At 45.2% G+C, this 20,954-nt stretch overlaps 1 protein-coding gene and 1 pseudogene across 9 annotated transcripts in view; one reads left to right on the top strand and one right to left on the bottom strand.

Moving 5' to 3' along the window:
• TENM2 (teneurin transmembrane protein 2) overlaps positions 1 to 20,954 on the top strand; it is a 1,508,878-nt gene that overhangs the window by 1,390,888 nt on the left and 97,036 nt on the right. For all 9 annotated transcript variants that reach the window (XM_077895600.1, XM_077895599.1, XM_077895598.1 and 6 more), the window contains one exon: positions 4,142 to 4,288. In XM_077895600.1, the coding sequence (XP_077751726.1) occupies positions 4,142 to 4,288 (147 nt within the window). The remainder of the gene's footprint in view (positions 1 to 4,141; positions 4,289 to 20,954) is intronic.
• Positions 15,938 to 16,430, bottom strand: LOC144311873 (small ribosomal subunit protein uS17 pseudogene; annotated as a pseudogene).

Raw genomic sequence — 20,954 nt, 5'->3', positions numbered from 1 at the left:
CTTTCACAAGAATCTAGAGCAAAGATGAGGAGGCTTGGGCTAATGCAATGGAATTGGGAGTGGGAGCAGAGAGTAGATTCCAGAGATATTTAGGAGGAAGGACAGGTAGGACTTCTTATCATTAAGAGGGAAATCAGGCGAGACTTGGTTGTTACTAGACACGAAACATGAGAGAGGTGGTGGAGGGCAGGAGAGGGTGTTAAAAATGACTCCAAGGTTTTAGTCTTGGGCATTGAGGTACATGAAGGTGCCTTAATCAAGGGATCAGAGTTTGGGGGAGATGGGGTAAAGATATTTTCTTGAGTTTGAGACGCTTGTGAGTGAACAGATGGAGATATTCAGATGCAAGTTGGAGTCCAGGATTAGACTTCAGAGGGCTGGAGATGAAGATTCGGGAGTTATTGGAATATAAGGGTGTATTTGGATTGGGTTTTTTAAATCTCAAATTTCTGTTTCAAGTCTAATTTGTGTCAAGGCAAAAAGCCTGCCTACTTGGTAGCTGTGTTGATGGTTTGTTTTGGGGGGGTTTTTAGCGGTTGAAATTCTGTGTGTAGAAGTCCTAGAAACTATACCATTTCCACCCTGCCAAAGGCATTGGAAGTCTGATAGAACCAGCCCAAAATATCACTGATGCCATTGAAAGTTCTCTTTTGATCTTTGAGAAGGAGACCCCTCTATCTTCTTATGCCTCTCAGGAGAATTTATAGATAAAGCAGACTGAAATGAACTAGCACAACCTGACTGAACATTCATTCAGGCATCTACAATGTGCCTGACACAAGGCCAGTCTCTGTGACCCAACAGCAAACAAGGAACTCTCAGTTTGGGGTCTAGGGCAAGATTTCTCAATCTTGGCACTATTAACATTTGGGCCTGTATCATTGTTATGGGGACTGTCCGATGCATTGTAAGATATTGAACAGCACCCCTGACCGCTATGCACTGGATGTCAGTAGCATCCTCCCCAATTTGTGATAATCAAAAATGTCTCCAGACCTTGCCAAATGTTACCTTGAGGAATAAAAGGGAAATAACAAGCCTCACTTGAGAATCGCTAGTCTAGGGTCATGGTTGAACCTAAAGTCTCCAGACAGCCAGTTGTCCTGCTGTGCAAAAAACTAAAAGTGTGCCATATCATAGTCTGTGCCAGTGATCTCAGAGATCAACATTCAAGGAAGTCAGCAGTGCTAGCCTGAAATCCAGAGAACTCCATATAAGAGATCTCTCGGACCCCCAAGGAGGAGCCCATAAACCCAATCCAACTTCAATTATAGGATCTTCTCCAGAGAAAAGTTGCCACCTGACACCTATTTGCCCCCCAGACTAATTACTTCCTGCATTCTGTTTTTCCTTAAGCAGAAGCTGGCCTTGCACTTTACAAACACAGCAAATCACCTCCTCAGAAGGCCACCAGCAGAATGAACTTGTGCCAGGGGTAGTTTGGGGTTGCCTAGCAACACCACGCACCTGCCAAGGCTACTTTCTTCCTCTTCAAGCTAAAAGCAAACTCCTGTCCATTAATTCCCAGCTATCCTGAAACTTCTCAGAGATTTGCCAGCTTCCCACTGTTCATGTTTTCATCTTCTTCATATGATGTGGAGAAAACCTGCTACTATGGTCTGTTTATCTCACTGCAGTTGGTTGGGGGGAGAAAAAAATCAAGAGAGAAAGAGAAGGGGGGGAGAAAAAGCTTCATTTCAATCTAAGAGCACAGATATTTTGAATGCATATCTCTGACTGACAAGCTAGTGTTCTTTGCAAATTTAAATTTTATATAGTAGACGTGGGTTTCCTACACAATGAGGCTTCTGTTGCGACTTTGGGTGTGATTTTAGTCAAACATAAGACCTCAAAGTGGCTAAATAACAAAGCACATATAATAGATGGCATGCTGAGCAAATGTTGCTAAGTTTGTCATTTAGTGTATTCCCTGTGATCCATTCAACCAAAACTCTACTGGTAGAAATTGTAAAGCTGGAGGTGGCTGGAGGTTGGAGATACACTCTTTTCCTTGAGAACCTCTGAAATGTCCCTTGGGCTTTTCCTACTGAGTTTCATTTTGCTCTTGTTGAAATGTTTACGGGATTTCTCTGAAACTGGGGATGACTTCTACTCCCTGAACACTCTCACAGTATGAACAAGGGGGATGTCACTGGTTCTCCAGAGCCATGGGGTCACCTCCTTGGTAAGAAGAGGAATGGAAATGTGAATCTTGGCAACTGGGATCTGTAAGGATAGGTGTGAATACCAGCAAGTCTTTCTTGAGGTGTGCAAACGCTTAGGCTTTGTTTGCATTTTGGATTTAGTGCTGGGCTACACAGCCAAAGAAAACAGGTTCTCTGGTAACAGCCTCCTGCTTTCCCCTCTCAAGACAGCTCAGCTTCTCTACAGAGACTTCCCCACATAGAACTCTTTCGCTTACCCTCTTTTCTCAGGGCCTAACCCTTACCACATTCTGGAAAGGGTGGGAGAGAACAAGCGTTCAAAAGTAAGATACCCTTAAATAAGTACATTTCAACTCACTTTCGAACCCTCCAGACCTTCCTTCCTGGGAGGAGTCCTTTACATTCCCTCCACAGCCACATGCACAAATTAGGTTTATTGGCATTTTCATAAGGGGTACTCGAGAGAAGAGAAGAAAGATAGCAGGTGAAGGCCTCTGGAACACTGGAGAGAGAACTAAGGGGAATTGCATGCATGCTTTTGATTCTGAAGATTCGGGCCAGAATGGTTTCAAATCAGGTACCTCCATCATTGCAAAGCTCTTCATCCCTCCACCACAACCCAGTCCACCTGCACTTTGTGTGGTTTAAAAAAAATATGCAGAAAGAGCAGGAGATAGACATGGTAACAGAGGGGAAGATAGAATTAAAGATAGATATGCAGGGAAATTGCTTTCTGAGGACAACTATATTAATGGTCATTTGGGGTCTATTTAAATGAAGTAAGAAGATATACCTAGATTGCACAACTCTAAATTTACTAGAAGTCACTGCATTGTGCACTTGAAACAGGTGAATTTTATGGTATGTAAATTATAGCTCAATAAAGCTGTTAAAGGAAAAATGAAAACATATCCAGAAATTCTTGCCAGCAAGTAGGTTTTGTGAGGGTGGTGACATCCTACCAATTCTGTACAGCTCTCTCCATCTTCTAGAGGATGACAGAGGCTCTGCTGGAGAGACTTTTGCACCCTGCTTTAGTGCCCCCCGCCACCTTTTCTCTTTTTCCCTCCCCCAGGTCACAGGGGCCCCAGCTCAGGCCAGAAAGCTGGTAGCTACAGTTGTTTTAGGTGCTAGAGCAATAGGGAATTAGGCAGGTTGCTGATTTCATACTTATACTCACCCCCCCAAAAAAGAGGAAAGAAAGAAAAGGCTACCACAAAATAAGAATTACTCGAACACCACCTCATTCCTCCTACACATACACATTCTTCTTTTTTCCTCATTCACGGTACTAAGTACCTGTTTCTTCCGTGGCCATCAGACTTGGCAGTATCTTTAAATCATGCAATAAATAGGTTGAATGATAAACAACCAACATTTTAAAGTGCCCCTTAAAACTAAATATTGCAAAAATATGAAAATAGCCCAGCAGAACCATCCAGTTCTTAGTCATAAGAAGCTTGTGATAATCACATATAAACATATTCTTAAAATTCTGAAAGACAGAGGGCACTTTGCCTCTGTCCTGGGTTGATAGGGAATATTCTGTCTCCCACAGAAAGTTAGTTCTGAAGAAAAAAAAAAAAAGAAAGAAAGAAAGAAAGAAAGAGAAAAAAAAGATTTTTTTTTGAGGTAACCTCGATCTTGAGCTACTAGCTGGAAATTATATCCTACCTAGGCTTGTAAGCTCAGAGCTGGTTTAGTTTTCTGGAATATTCCCCACTTTGGGAAGGTTGCCTCAGATCCCTTCACACAGGTCAGTGTCATTGGGGATCCCCTGCATCTGGGACCCCACTGTGTCTTGCAACTGCATGCATTGCCTGCTTCCCCTGACTCTTTCGAAGGCAGGCACGGGCCTCACTCTGAGGCTGGCCCAGTGGCTGCCCTGCGGCCTTGCTCCCCCTTTGCATGGCTCCCCTGCTGCCCCAGCGCGGCCTCACGCCCCTCCTTCTCATCCTCTCCATTTCTCCAACCAGATGGCTGCCCCGATTTGTGCAACGGCAACGGGAGATGCACACTGGGTCAGAACAGCTGGCAGTGTGTCTGCCAGACCGGCTGGAGAGGGCCCGGATGCAACGTTGCCATGGAAACCTCCTGTGCTGATAACAAGGATAATGAGGGAGGTGAGCAAGCGTCTTCTCATTCCCAGCCCCTCAAGAGCAGAGCATTGTGTATACTTCCAGTCATGAGTCATTTTTCCTGAAAGACCTCCCCTATACTATTGTCAAGTGCTGTTGTAACATTTCTTTTGAAGCAAATGCAGCAGAGAACGGGCCTCGTTGGGCCAGTGGGGGTTCCTGGAGATGAGAGCTGGAGGCACTGGGGTTTGATGCTGGCTTTGGATTCTCAAGTGCACACCACCACAGAGAGGTGGCTGGGCCCTGGCTCTGCCTTTGGGTGCCCCTTCCTGCCTGAGCCTTCGGGGCCGGGAATTACAAGCAAATCGATGGCGATGATTACAGTGTGCGTTTCATGCTGCACTCAGCCATCTCAGGCAATCTCCTCATCCCTACAACCCTTTGAGATGTTACTTTTACAAACAAGGAAACTGGGGCTTAGACCACAGTTTAAGTAACTTTTTTAAGATAAGTCGACCACCAATAATAGTAAAATTGAGACCCAAACGCAGATCGGACTCCAAAGTCCCAGTTTGAACCAGTGGCTGGCAAACTAGATAGCCTGTTGGCCACATCCAATCCACAGCCTGGTCTTATATGAGCTAAAAAACGGTTACATTTCTCAAGTTTGCCGGGGGTATCTAAAGAATGGCAGTATTTCAAGACCTGTGAAACTGTGTGGAATTCAAAATTCAGTGTTTACTGACAAAGTTTTATTGAAACATAACAATGCCTATCGGTTTATGTTTCACCCTCAAAGACAGCATTGAGTAGTTGGACAGAGACCACATGGCTGATAAAACCTAAAATATTTACTCTCTGACCCTTTATAGGAAATTTGGCAATCCCGGTTCTGAACCTCTGAACTGAATGTTCTGCATTATTCCCTGGTGGACCGCTAAGATTCTGGGACTAAATGGGGTTAAAGTAGCATACGGGCTGTGTGGCTTCCTTAAGAGTATGGAACAGTGCTCCATAAACATTAGTACAGGTGTGTGACCTATTCCCGCTGAAATTACTAACTGGTCAGAATTCCCTTAGAGCAGAAGTTGTTTCAGGGTGTTTCAAGAGGATCCATGCATCCAACTATATGACTTAATAAAAATGTGTCTAGTCCCACTTTGTCAATCCCTGTGCTCTGAGATTATCAGCTCCTGTCCTCAAAGGCCCCAGATGGTCAGTTTAGGTAGTGTACAGAAAGGGGCGCAATCCATCAGGGTGATGGATCAAAGTATTAGATATTCTATTTTCATTTTTCCTCATCCTCTAAATAAACACTTGCAATTTCCATAATCTATTATTGCTGTTATACTTATATATAATATATAAATAAGCGAATGTTCATATAATGATAGTAGTACAACAATCAAAAAAGTTTAAAGACCTGGTGTAATTTACAGAGCTCCCACACATTCATTTAGCTTCCTGAAACAGAGCCAAAATAGAAGCCACTTTAATTCATTTTTGAATGAAGTGAGGCATAACTGCATATATCTATACATTTTTTTTTCTGAGAAAGACAGTCAAAATCGCATTACTTCTCCTGATAAGGTTCAGTTTTTGCCTCTGGTCCCTGGCCATTTCACCTAGCAAAGTGCTTGCTTACAGATCAGTTCCTTCCTCTTCCAGAAATGAGCTGCTGTCCTGGTTCCCTCTGCCACTGCAGGCGTCAGCAGCTGAAAGCATAACAAATGGTTGGAATGCTGCATATAGGGGAGGGGAGCTGACTCAGTCTCCTCAATATGCTCTGCACCATCTCCATCCCTCTCTACCAGCCCTATCCCTGATGGCAGCTCTTTTCAGGAGAAAACCGAATTTCTGACATAGTAGAACTAGAGGAGGCACGATAGGTGCTACTGGTCCTAGCCTGAGGACTGCAGTATAGGTACACACAGTTCAGGGTCCCTCCTGGTGGGCAGAGGCAGAGCGTCAGGAAGGGAAGGCACAAAAGCAAATGAGGCAGTGATTATGCTAAAGACAATAATGGCCTTGTTATGGGAACTATTAAAGCGAACCTCCCAAGGAAGTAATTAGCCACCAGGAAAAAAAAAAAAAAGGCTCTGCACAGTGTTTATAAAAAGAAACTCCCAGTTAATTCAGAGTTGCTTATGTCAGGTGAGAGAGGTAGACACGGATTGTCTCTCACCTGGTGTAAGCAATTCACAATTAACTGAGTTCTTTTTTTGGAGGAGATTCCTCAGTGCAGAGTATCCTTTTTATGGTTAATTACTTCCCTAGGAGGTGTGCTAAGCACTTTGCTGTTTATTGATAAATATTAAAGTTGCTCCTCATCAGCTCCAGATCCAATCCGGCAGCACACTAATTATATCACTTTTTTTTTTTTTTTTTTTTTTTGGTGGGGGTAAGAGTTCTGCCCCAGGCTCTTTCCTGCTTTGGGAGTTCTCAGGCAGGGCTGTGTGTTTCTAAACCTGACAGTAGGTCAGAGGAGGCACCCAGGCAGAGCATGAATGTCGGCCCTGGGAGCAGCTGCGATGAATACATTTGTTATGAACCTCATGAATGGAGAAATAATAGAGTGCTCTTCCAAAGTGAGCGGAAGAGGCGCATCATGCTTTCATCTGGGAACACTCTACGTTTAAAAAAAAAAAATCTCAGATTAAAGTGATAGATATTTTTTTATTTTAAACTGAGATAGATATAGATACAAATATAGATACAGATATTTGAAGCCCTTAACAGCCTTTTCCAACCTTGATTCCTCTGGGAGAGAATTAAGTCCTGGTGCTTTATGGCTACTAATAGTTCAGAAACTTTAGCTTACAGCAAAACCACCTGGAGGGCTTGATTAAACAGAGATTGCTAAATCTTTTCCCCCAGAATTTTAGATTCCAAAGGCATGTGGTGGGATGCAAGAGTTTTAATTTCAAGTAAATTTACAGGTTTGGACATTTTTTGCCTCCATGCTGAGGCAGGTTCTCTTTGAGAACCACGGTCCTAAAACATTCATTATATGGAATGAATTCACTTTTCTCCTATGCATCTAGAACGGTGCTAGCTAAGTGCTTCCTTAGAAGACTTGAGAAAATTTTCACTCAAACATTTTCTGTATTCTGCTGTGCCTATATGAGAAGCTCTGTTGGAAAAGCTGCCTATGACTATCCCCCAAAACAGTTTATACCAGTTTCCTACCTTCTTAATCGCAACCCTTTCAAAGTTTCCCAACACCCCCTAGCCATGTGACCACTAATATCAGGAAGCAATGGCTGATTCTGAAGGAGCAGGTTCTCCCTGCTATTGCTTCTACTAAAGCAGTAGAAACAGTTCAGACAGACATGCCAGTAAGCAGACTGTCTTTTTAATAGTGAAAGATCTTCACTTGAACTGCTCACCCCAATTTGAAAAAGAAGAGACTCAAAGAAATATTTTTGCTTACAGAAGACAAATACCAGCTCATTAAAGTCTGAGAATACACACAACATGTGCATCAAGTGACAGGCAGATAATATTTAATTATCACCACCAAGACAGAGGTGTGAGATTTTTAGTTCATCACAGCCAGGGGTAGGAGAAAGGGTGTAGATTTCCTCTAAAAGTGGGAACCTCGAGGTGGGGAAGCGTTGTTAGACTGTCTGGCCTGGAAAGACAGGGCTTACTCCTTCCCCACACCCCTTTATCAGCCAGAACGTAGAGTCAGGAGCCCCAGCCCTCTGTCTGTACAAGCCCTGCTCCCAACATTTCAAGCCAGCCTGGGAGTCTGTCTGAAATGCCCATGGAATCCTATCAGATGCCCTCTCCAGTCTGTAGGTGGAGGCCTGGAGTGGAGTGGGGAGGAACCTTTCTAAGCTGAGCTTGTCCACAGTCAGTAGCGCATCCCATCCTGCCTTACTGTGTTAGCAAGCTTTCCGCGTCTCCCTCCGTTACATTGACACAGCACTCAAAGTCGGATTCTTGTTCCTTCTCATGTCACTTCGCTGGTTGCTCATGTGACACTGTCACATCGTGACAGTTAAGAGCTTGGGCTTGTGAAGCAGTCTTTGTGTCCCACTTCTACAAGTAACTTGACTCCTCAAAGTTTCAGTTTTCTTGTCTGTGAAATAGGCATAATAATGCCAGCTCCATGAGCAGGTGTGAAGTTTCACTGACAAAACATATGCAATATGTTTTACTAGGTGCCTGGTTCGTGGGATGCCCTCACGTGCTGGTTGCTGCCAGTTTTAATGTTGTTAGCAATGTTGCTATCGTTTCTAGAACAGAGGCTGAGTCCACATAGATGGAGCCCAACCAGTAACTTTCCCATCGTCCATAACCACTGAGGTTCTAACCAGTGCGTATCAAATTTCAGCATTGCATAACCACCCTGGAGAGCTTGTTTAAAATTTAGATTAGATTTCTAGGCCCCTACCTTTGAGATTCTGATTTATCTAGTCAAATATGGGACCTAAGAATCTGCATTTTTATTGAGCACCTCAAAGGATTCTGATACAAGTGGTCTGCAGACCACATTTTGAGGAAAACTTGTTTAAATAATGGTTTCCCACTGAGTAGGCTGACCCAGCTCAATGCCTAGTGCCCACACACCTAGCCCCTACTGCTAAGATTCCCAAAACTCAAGGGAGAGAAGTAAAGTGAGGAGAGGGGAATTTTAGGTCAAGAAGAAATAAGTAATTGACAACGTATGAACACGTTCTCATGTTTAGTTTCTCAGTTAATAATTTGAGTGTGTTTTGAGAAGTATTCTCCATTCCTGGATGGAGAGGTGACCAATATTCACTTCAAGATTTAAAAAAACATTTAATTATATCATCAGGGTGTGCATCCTCCATCCATCCATCCCCTAGCTATTCATTTGTGGTCTAACAAACAAATGCTTATTGAGGGTTTGCTCATGTTGGACTTTGGAAATACTAGGCCAAATATGATAAGTGTCCACAAAGAGCTCATATCCATCTCAAAAGATAAGATGCATAAACACATTATTATAATTATTGCAGCCAGGGTTGACAGGGTGGAAGACCCTCCTTCAGTGGGAACACAGAGAGGTGATGGTCATGGAGTGTGGGTATTGGCCACAGGACAAGAAGCCCATCGCCATGTTGAACCCCATGTCTTCAGTACCATCTCCTGGGAGAGTCCTCAAAGCCACCGATCTGTGTGGTCAGGAACCCCTGATGGGGGCTCTTCCACCCGCCAGCATCTTCTGTAGTTCTTTCCCTCCATTAAGGCTTCCATAACAGTATTTCCCAGCCCACCTCTATCTGTGAAGTTTGGTTCCTTGTTTTGCTCCAAAGGAGGCTGCCTTGGGTTAAGAGATGCGGATGCTGGCCTGAGTTCCAGGCGCTCCAGCCAGGTCTAAATGAGGAGAAATAACACTGGAGTCTGTCCAAAGCACTTGGAACGGATGAAGCCCACCCCTTGCCCATGGCCTCCTCCCCCTTTCCCCATCCCATAACCATCCAAATTGGTTTGACATGATTCAGGGATGCTATTCCGGCATTTATCTCAATTGTTAATTAATAACACCTTGTCTGTGCATTTAGCAGCGCCAAGCTCAGGACTTCAGGGACTCTGGAAGAGTTATAGTTCTCAAGTCCAAATAGTCCCATTTCTTTATCCAATGAGAGATAAAGCTTGGTGAACCCATTGTAAATGCCTTGATTAATGTGTGCAAATCATGTTGATGGATTGGTTGGGTGGGGGACAGGTTAGAAGTACAACATTGCTCTATTAATTGGGTTGGATGAGGATTCCCCTTGCAGTCCAAAGACCTGTGGCAAATGTAGCTGGAGCCATAAACAGAGTCCCCAATTAGCTCCCAGAGAGGAAAGCAATATATCTAATGCTTACAAGGGAAATGTGGCCTTGAGGCCACTGCCAGCTGGCCAGGCACTGGGTCTCTCTTCCTTGGGAAGGAAACAGAACTAACCCCCAACTGAGGACCACATGGCAATGGGGGGGCTGAAATTATTCTGAATCTTCCAGTATAAATAAGATCTTTGACCTCTGAGAACCTATTTGACTAGAGAATCTTCTGTTTAGGAAACTGAGGGTTGGGACACAGTTTTCTAATGAGGTTTAAAAAAAAAAAAGAAAAAAGGTAGAATCCATTCTTTATCGCATATAAAAACTACAGTCAGTGAGATTTTTGAGAGCTTACATGCACTGAGCCCTGTTCTGAGCTTTGTAGGCATCTGGGTAATGGGATGGGCAACCAACGGGTGGGCTTCTCTGCTGCTCCTACCACACCATGCTTTCTGTTCCTCCACACAGCGGCCTGAGTGATAGTTCTGAATTGTAAATCAGATCATGCCATGCCCTCAAAGGGCTTCTCATGTAGATAAAATCAAAATCAGGGATTCCTGGGTGGCTCAGTGGTGGAGCATCTGCCTTTGGCTTAGGGCGTGATCCTGGGCTACCGGGATCGAGTCCCACATTAGACTCCCTACAGGGAACCTGCTTCTCCCTCTACCTATGCCTCTGCCTCTCTCTCTGTGTCTTTCATGAATACATGAATAAAATCTCTTAAAAGAAAAAGTCAAAATCAAACGTTTCACCTTCACCTGGAGGGACTTCTGTGATGTGCCCTTTCCTCCTCTCTCGCCCATCCCCCACCGCCCTCCACAGCAGCTCTGCTTGCTGTACCCTCTTCTGCCCACCTCTCATCCTGTCATGCTGAGCTGAGTCGCACCTCAGGGCCTTTGCTGATCCAGGGCCAGAAACCCTCTGACCTGGGCATTTGGCATGACTGGCAGCCATTTTCTGTTCCCAGCTCAAGCGTCACCTCCCCAAAGAAGCCTGTCTTGACCTATCTGTCTCTCCCCCTATCACCCCATGGTATTTCCTTCACAACAAATGTCACACTCCTAAATTATCCCATCTATATCTTCCTAGCATGCTGTCTGTGTCTTCACAGCAGAAACAGAAGTTCTGTGAATCTCTTTATAATTTTCCCATATCATAGATAAGGATACAGAGGGTAGAGAAGGTAATATTCAAAATAGGCTTCCAGCTAACCACTGTGATAGACCACTTTGGTACTTTAAAGGCAGAAGCTCATTTCTTCTCAAATGCTGACTAAATTTGGAGACTGTTTCTGAAGAAGGTTCAAACAAGTACAGAATTGTTGTAAAGAGACCTCAGGAAAAGTCACCTCAAACATAGAACTTACCCACCGAACACCTTCTCACAGTAAATGTATTTGACCATGGAATTTGTTGGGAGGAAAAGAAGGTATTTAAAGTTCATGAGTTTACTTAATATCATACCTTTAGTCTTTTCTAATCAAGTTTTTAGTAGTTTAAATGATTATTAAGTGTCTCTTAAGGGATTATATTTTTCCCTGATTAGATGACAAATCAACTATTCATCATAAAATGGTGATTAAAATGCATAATTTGCAAAAAAAATTTAATAATTTAAATCACTTATTTTAGGGAATTAAAGGATCAAAACACAGATTTAACTGGTGGGCAAAGAGGTAACATTTATATCCTTATGTTGGCTTCACATATTTTTTGCATTGGCCAGAGAAACTGCCTAGATTATAGCAAGCTCCCTCTTGGTTCCTGTGACCAGCATTTGAATAAAGGCTCAAGAGCCCTGGTGCCAGGATTAGGTCTTTTGCACCCCCCAGTCCTCCCCTCAGCCCAGACCAGTTCTCTACCAGGGACAACTTTACTCTCCCAGGGACATTTGGCAACATCATGAGACATTTTATGAGGGAGGGAGGAAGGGAAGAAGCAGGGAAGGAGGAAGAAAGGAGATGCTACTGGCATCTAGTGGGTAAAGGCCCAGGATGCTGCTAAAACTCCCAAATACACAGGATAGCCCCCACAACAAAGAATGATTGGGCTCAAAATATCAATAATGCCAAAGCTGAGAAATCTGGTGCAGGTATTAACATCTCCTAGAGACATATCAGAGGAGTCCAGATAGTTTCAGAACAGGGAGTGTCTTTGACTTGATGTCAGAGGCCTGATGCATGGAGCACTTACTAAGACTTTACCCACATTGCCCAAATAAATCATGACAATAGCCCACAAGAGCCCTAAGAGCCTCTTAACATCCTTTACATAGAGGCAGATACTAAGGGCCAGAGAAGCGGAGTGGCTTACCCAGGCCCCACAGCTAAAATATAGCCATGCCAGGACTCAGAACCCAAGTCAAGAGCCTTCCTTGTGCACCCCTCACAGCAGCTGACTATTGTGTCCAGGATCGGAGCAGGCAATCTGTGAGTGCTTAACACCCTTAACCCCCCAGAAACACAAATTCTGCAACATTCTGAAAAATAGCATTGGCATTAGCTTTTTTCCCCCCAGTTTTGGATTTGGAATGCATTTTTGCCACAAAGTGCTTATGCACTGGAATGCCAGGGTACAAGCAGGGGAAAGTGGAGCAGTTGGACTTTAAATAGCTAGACACTCTCTGCAGCACAGCCAGAGCAGCTGCCCAAGGTCTGTGCTCTTTTCTTTGACTTTCCATCTTCTCAGCCAAGAGCTCTGGGGGATTGGACAGGAGCCAGAGCTATGTGGCCAAATGTGATTCCAAGGAAAACTGCAAGGTGTGCCCCAAAGCTCTGTGTGCAGTGCCTGTCTCTCTCCCCCAGCACAATGAAGACCAAACCTTTCCAGGGAGGATTCCCTCATCTTCCTGAGCTCAAGGTGCTTCATCATTGATCTATCTGCCAACCCCGTTTCCCGGAACTCTGTGACCACACACACTGAGGGACACTGCCTCTTTGATTCACAGGGTTTGTGGAGTCTGGGAATGTGAGATTCAGAAAGACTAAAATGTGGAGTCCCCAGCAGGTCTAACACCCAGAGAGGGGAAGTAACTTCTTCGAGGGCAAACAACAGGGTAGGGCGGATCTGGGTCAGAGGCCAAGTTTCCTGGCTCTAAAATCTGGTACATTTTCTCTATAGCATGATGCTCCTACAAGGACCCAGTCACCCTAAAGAGAATGTGTGCCTGGTGAGATTGGTCTGAGACCTAGCAACTAGACTAGGATGAGTCCAGGCACCTTTGCACCCAAGAGTGAGCACCTCCTTTAATTGTGACCCTAGGCCAGCCTCCCTCACCCATCTCTAGCCCTGGCCCTGTTCGCACCTCTTGTCACGGATGGTGGTGAGAGCAAACACTACCTCTGCCCCCACCAGTCACATGCATACACCCAGCCAGGCCACCAGAATGAAGGAGACTCCGATTCTGCATTAGAGAATCCAAGGTCTGCTGAGGGTGTGACACAAATGTGAAATCAGCCGCTACAAAGCCACATACTAAGGGTTCAGGTTAGAATGAGGCCAAGGAGCTTCCAAAACAGGAAAAACTCGAATTTTGAAAGCTACAGAGGACTTACATCGGGAACACAGGGAAAGCATTGTGGGCAAAGAGATGGCAAAGGTGCAGAGGACAAGGGACAGCTGCGTGTACTCAGAGACCTCTGGGAAGATTGACAGAGAGTTGAAGGAGGGTGAGGCTGGGGAAGCGGGTCTGGACAGAGAGAGCCAGGCCGCGCCTGCTGCACCAGGCAGAGGGAAGCTTACCCCAAGTATTTGCTTTGCCTTCTTGCATTTAGCATCTTGGTCTCAAAACTGCAACCACACCTCTTCCCTCAGACAGAAGGCTGATATATCTGCTTGGGTTATTCCTAAACACATATGCTCGCAGCAGAGAAGAAAGAGTGGGCTTTCTCTATGTCTCTTCCTCGCATGTGTGCATCCTTTCACTGCGAGGGGAGGAGACAGTCTGGCAGGGTGGTAAAGAGGCTTTGGGGCTAGGAGCTCTGGGTTCACGTCCTGGTTCCACCACTGTTTCAGTGTGTCTGGGAGCCATTTGATCTATCTCTGTAAGCCTCACTTTTGTCATCTGTAAAGTGGGACTAATGCTAGTTGCCACCTCATAGGATATTGGGAGCTCAGATGAGTTCATACATGGAAAATACTTAGTACAATGGTTCTCTTAGGTCAGCGAGCATCAGAATCACCGGGAAGATGTTAATGCATAGGTCACTGGGCCCAAATCACAAGTTTCTGGTATAGTAGGTCTGGTGCAGGGCCATGCATTTCTAAGGGATACGTGTTCTAACAAGGACTCAGGTGATACTGACACTTTGGGAATCACTGATATGACACAATAGGTGCAGTTTGGGGGGGATCCCAAGTGCTGAGAGAGTGATTCCTCCAAGTGTGGCATCCCTGGGCCACCTGAAGGGGAGGACATGCCAAAAAGCTCTGCATCCCAAGGCAGGGGCAACATGGTTGGCATATGAAGCCCAGGTGTGTCACTGTACTCACTGAAACCCCTGCCACAGAGATGTGGCTATGGAGAGGGGCTCAGGGCTCCAATCCCAGGATCTGTTCCTCTCCCCCCTTCCAAGAACACTGGAGTAAAGGACAGAAGTGGGAGGAGCATCTAGAAGAGAGTACACGGTAGCTGGCCCTGGCCTCTCACCCTTGTGACTTCCTGGGGCTTCTCCCATTCCCCTTCATGCCTGAAGTTGATGCTGTGCCCTTTTCTGCTGGGGCTTGCAGGCTCTTGGGTCAGGCAGATTTTTGTAAGTTCTGACTCCAGTTCTTACTGGTTGTACTTACTTGTGCAAAGCACCTGACCTATCCGAGCCTCTGTTTCCTCAGCTGTAAACTGGGAATAGCAATACCAACCTCGCAGGCCTTTTGTGAGGTTTGACTAGCAAGTTCATAGGAAGTGCCTAAATGCCAATTGATTTAAAGGACAGGTCCAATTATTAGTATCTCCCTGTGTAATGTGACTTCAGAGACTCTAAACACACATACTGTTCCCAATCAAAAGCTCATTATATAGCATATCAAAATCAGAAATCCATCTTTGGGTTCCTGTTCTAGTGTACAATCCCCCTCAATCCCACACCCACTCATGCTGGACTGAGTGTATTTTCCCTCAGATATCACAACCCAGTGATCTAGGTGGCTCACTGACAGGTCTGGCCTGCATAGGGTTAAAAAAAAAAGTCTTTGAGTTAGCTGCTGACATTTAACAATAGAGGATTCCATTTAACCAACAAAAAAAACTAAAAAGCTAGAGAGTAGTTTGTCCAAAGTCAGCAGTGAAGTGCTGGGATTGGAGCTGGTTCTCCTAATTCTAAAAGTCTTACTTGTTCTCCTCCCAGACCTGTTTTCCTGAAAGTAGTTGTATATCGGGTTTGCCAGAGAGTCCAAAGCTGTTGGGATCTGGGACAGGGAAGGGGAAGGGGAACCCACAGAGAAAGGGGCGCTATAGTCACTGGGGCAAGCTTCTCCTACTCTTACTTCTGCTATGCTTACTCATAAAGCACATGGTTCAGGAATCAGAGCCAGGGAGAAATTTCCAACCCACTGGGGCCCACACCCAAAGCACCCTCTGATGTACAGCACTGCCAGCTACCACGTGGTCTGCTGCAGTGGTCATTCCAAATCTCTCACACGACGCCTTTGTCTGTGAGTGTTGCTGCACAGATTGCATGTGCACCTTTGTCCCATTCCCCCTCACACCCAAAGTTGGTGCCATGCATTTTTTCCCTAACCATTAAGACCATGGTTTCTTAATATCCTTCCATCTCCACCCAATCATGCATCCAATTGCACTGGGCTGGACCACTGGGTCTCTAGCTTCTAGACTATTCTATACAAAACAATCAGAAGAATCCTTTTATTTTTATGTTTATTTTTTTAGCTGGGCCCATGACTGGAAAAATAACTGTTTTCTTTGGCGTGTGGGCAGATGTCTCATCTCAGAACTTCTGGAATTGCTTCTTGGTGCTGGTGGCCTTGGTGATCTGGAGCATGTTGAAGTGCACAGTGTTGCTCAAGGGTTAGCACTCACCCAGTGGGACAGTGTCACCAATCTGGACATCCCATAAGCAGGTGGATGGGGCACAGACATGTTCTAGTGGCATTTCTTGAATTGGTTATACTTTCAGATGTAGGGGAGGTAGTCCCAGTCGGTGACAGTGGTCCTCTGCATCTTCATCTTGGTCACCACATCAGACAGATCCACCCTCTGATGGATGCATGATCAGTAAAGAGGTATTTCTTGTCCAAATAGTTGCTCTCGGTTGGCTTCCTTGTTTTATAGTATTGTGGGACCTTCTCCTGGCCAGTTTCTCCAAGCCCTTCTTCTTATTTTAAAAGACGATTGACTGCTTTTGGTAGGCAGGCTCAATCTGTATGACCATCATCTCCCTAGCTGCCTGAAAAAAGGAGAAGAATCCCTTTATAAGTCAGATCAAAAAAAATAAAAATAAAAAAAATAAAAGTCAGATCATATGATGCCCCTGTGCAAACCTTCCCTGGGCATTACATCTCCCATAGAATGGCATCCAGGTCACAACCATGGCTTCTATTGCTCTGCATTAGTGGGCTCTTCCTTCCACTCAGCACTTACATCTTCCTCTACTCATCTCCATCATCCATCCCAACATTCACCAACTTGTTGTTCCTACTCTCAAGATACTTTCCCACCCTGGGCCTTTGCACCTGCTGTTCCCTCTGCCCCGAATGTTCTTTCTCCAGAGGTTTCCACAACTTGTTTCCTCATCTCATTCAGGTTTCTCCCCAAATGTCACTTCTGGGAAGGCTTCCCTACCCTGCCTCCATCTAAAGCAGCAACCCCCCTCCTCCATCACTCTCCCAGCCTTTACTCTGCCTTACTTTTCTTTAGAACACTATCACTTTCTCAAAGTCATACATTTCTTTGCTAATTGTCTGTTTCCCCTCTAGAATCTAGATTCCTAACTGCAGGGTCCCTCTCTATCTTGGTCAACTCATTATTCAATGAATTGAATGAATAAAAGTTTTAATGAGAAGTCTCTAGGATAGAAAGCAGTTGTCTTTTACTCAGTACATTATTTTAGTATGAATACATTTTCATTTTAGGATTAAAAAAACATATCCATACAATGACACCCAAATCACGATATACCATTCATACCATTTTATTAATGCAAAGAAAATCCAAATGTAAGATATGTTATTTCTTTCCAGTAGGAGGTGAACACACGGTTATACTGCTCTTCATCTCTGTTGTCAACTTGGCTCACCCTGTACATGGACTTCCTTTGGGTTGGTGGCAGTAGGTATGCAGGCTCTATAGTCCTTCTCTGAGACAAGAGGAAAGGCAGGGGCTGCTGAGAATCACATTGAGTGAAGCCGGATCTCTCAAACCATGGCCAGCCTCATAAGGCACAGAGTGGTAAGAGAGATCAGCAAATCTGAGGCTGGGCCAGCTGTGTGCAAATCCCAGCTCTGCCACTCATGAACAGCTGCCCAACCTTGTCAAAGGGCTCTCCATCTGTAAAGCCAGAGTAAACAGATGGTTTTGCACAAGGCTTGTTTAATCCTTCACAAAGTCCCTATTAAACTAGTATTATTATCATTTCCACTTTATTGATGAGAAAACTGAGGCTCAGAGAGGTAAGCTAATTAGCCCAAGGCCACACAGCCAGTATGTTGCAAACCTCCAGATCCTGTGATGTTGATTGGTAGTCCAAAACTGGCTCCTAGTCCCTACACCATAGAGTGGATGTGAAGATGAAATGAGGTGATCTCTACAGAGTGCTAAGCACAATACCTGAAACATGGGAAGAGCCATGTTTAGGAATTAGTACTTCTCATTTTCCTAATCCAACCGGAAGCTTGCATGATAGTTGAGTCTGGTCCTTTCTCCCACTTGGCAGCCTGGGGTGCTTCTTTATACACCAGGAGGACAGGCATCATGCCCTCTGCTAATTCTCTCAGCTCAGGGGCCAGTCCTCCCACCTCCCCCCAGGAGACAAGGTCTCTCCTCAGGTGGAAAGTAACCGTTCCGCTTTGTTGCTTGGAGATGTCGGTGGTGACAGCCCTTTCCTTTCTGAGGGGCCCAGCAGGTCACTGTCTGGCACCCCACCAGTCCGCCACCCCCTGCTGGGCTGGCTTCTGTCTGACCTGTCAGTGGGCTCTCTGAAAGGGAGGTTGGTGAGGGGCACAGGAGAGGGGCCAGGAACAGCAGGCAGAGGGTGAGCATTTGGGAACATTGGGGGCTGAGATCAGAGACCTTTGCTCTCTCTTGCCAGTAGTTTTTGTAACAGAACAGCGGGGAGACGGCAGCAGCCAGGAGAGAAATCCCTCAGGTATAAAAAACATGGCCCTAGGCTAACAAGGGTGAGGCTGTGCCAGAGAGGCCTGTCAGGGAATGTCCGAGGTGGGCAAACTCTCATCAAGTGAGATCATTATTCCTGGAGGCACTGTCCGGGTTGAGGAGAAGCAGCAGAAGTGGGGGGGTGGGGGGTGGGGGCGGGGACAGAAAGAGGTTGAGAGAAAGAACAGCAACTAGGGAATGGAGATGTTTTCTGAAGCCTCAGCATTTCCTCTCCCACGTCCTACACTATTCACAGGCACCTCTATATAGCCAGGACTACTCACAGCCTCCTCTCCTGTGAAGAATTGAGGATAGAAGCCAAGTGTAGGTTTTGGAGGTAGACAGCTGAAAGGTGACTCACTCCTCCATCATTCACTAACTGTGTGACTGTGAACAAGGCTCTTAACCTCTTTGAGCCTCAGTTTCTTCACCTGCAAAACAGAGATCATAGAAGCTATCTCAAAGTGTTCTTGTGAGTATAGGGGATGATGACTGGATACAAGGGTACAAGGTGCAGGCTGCAAAAACACAGAGGAGCTTCAGCGGCTGACTGAGAAACAGCCCTATAGTGGTCCTCCTGTCAGAAGTAGGAGCTGGGGCAGAGGGCTGGCGAAAACACTCTGTGTATTTAATTGTTCTTCTTCTGTTTGACATAGTCCTGCCTTAGGTGAAAGAGCTTAGTGCAAGCACTACTGTGTCATGGCAGCAGGCACAGCGGCTCCTGTGTGTTGGCCGTTCAGAATGTTCTACTGTAACAGACTTTACAGGGCAGCTTCATATAGGATTTGGCTTCAGGGTACAGTGAACTCAGTCAAAACACAGCCCAACATGTAGAAGCTGTCTGGTCTTAGGCAAGTTATTTCCTCTCTTTCTAAATCTCCAATTCCTCACCTGTAAACAACGGTGCTAATGATCCCTGGAATTCTGGTGGTGATTTAACAAAGGAATGCAGGTAAAGCACTTAGCACAGTGCCTGACATGTAGTAAGTTTTTTGGGTTTTGTTGTTTTTGTTTTGTGTTTTGGTTTTGGTGGGGTTTTTTTTTGTTTGTTTGTTTGTTTGTTTTTTTGATAGAGCGAGAGAGCACAAGCAGAGAGAGTTGCAGAGGGAGAGGGAGAAGCAGGCTCCCTGCTAGGCAGGAAGCCTGGACACACGGGGCTGCATCCCAGGACTCTGGGATCGTGACAAAGGCAGATGCTTAACCAACTGAGCCACCCAGGCACCTATAGTAAGCTTTTCATAAATGCCATCCATTTGCTCTGATTAAACATGATTACCGTTAATGCTTCATCATCTTACCAACTCCCGAGATGTGTGACCTGTAACAAAGGGTCTCTATGCTGAGATATGCTGGCTTTGGGAGGCCAGGGACAAGGGCTCTGAGCTGATATGCTGGTAGTGATGATGTGGTTTGTGTTGCATTTAATCACCCCAAAGCATGCGTTTTATGAGAAGGTCAATCAAGCATAGGGCTACCACTTGTGAGTATTAAGTCGATGAAGGTATAGCTGATCCTTCCAAGGACAGAACTCCCAAGCCTAGAGCTCCATTCTCATGAAGTACTTCCCAACCTGTATTGCACTAGACTGTTGTGGAGAGGTGCTCTGGGTCAAAAGGGGTCCTGGTCAGGAAGTGCTGCATGCTCCATTGCAACATTAAAGATTAATAATGCATATTCACACATCAAAGGCCCTGAGAAATCCTATTTAAAAACTAGTTTAAGTGTTCAACCAACATCTCTCAAGTTGTTTTTGACCACAGATCCTTCAGTGCCACCTCCACTTCTATGTTTTAGGGAACTCCTATTAACATCCCCCTGGAGACATAGTTCAGGAAAACTCCTTTAGTCTCTCAGAGTGAGATGGACTGCTATGGATATCTGAGGAGCGTTTTCAATAATTCAGAGCAGAGGTCTTTGAGCTTTAGTAGGCAAAAGAATTACCTGGGAATCTTCTTTAAAATACACATTCTTGGGGCACCTGGGTGGCTCAATCAGTTAAGTGTTCCACTCTTAGTTTCTGCTCAGGTCATGATATCAGGGTCCTACATCCGCGTTGGGCTCCATGCTCAGCAGAGAGCTGGTTTGAGGTTTTTCTCTCTCCTACTCCTTGTGCTTACATTCAGGTTCTCTCTCTTTCTCTCTCTCTCAAAATAAATAAATAATTTTTTTTTTAATGCACATTCTCAGTTTCCACACCCAGAAATTCAGTAGGCCTGGGTGACAGCAAGAATAGCATTTTACAATCACTGAGGAGGTTCTAGGGCAGGAGGTCAGGGAGCGCACCTTGACCAACAGAGGTTTAGTGCCTGACTTCCGGCACTACAGTGCTCAAAACAGCGGCAGCATCACCTGGAAACTTGTCAGAAATGCCGAACACAGTAGGACCAGAGAATCTTTATTTTAGCAAGGTTCCAGGTGATTCCAGTGATGGTTAGATTTTAGCATTAGTTTTAAAGGTTTTTATTGATGATATTTGTTTGGGGCTTTTTTTTTTTCCATTTGCTTAGTTTTAATAAACTCAAAAAAAAATGGACACACACTGCAAGCTCATTGTCATGGAATTCCTACCAACCCTCCCCCCCCGACC

This window comes from Canis aureus, chromosome 4 (genome assembly GCF_053574225.1).
Source record: "Canis aureus isolate CA01 chromosome 4, VMU_Caureus_v.1.0, whole genome shotgun sequence".
NCBI lineage: Eukaryota > Metazoa > Chordata > Mammalia > Carnivora > Canidae > Canis > Canis aureus.
Note: the sequence above shows the minus strand (reverse complement) of the source record. Positions and strands in the feature narration are given on the sequence as shown.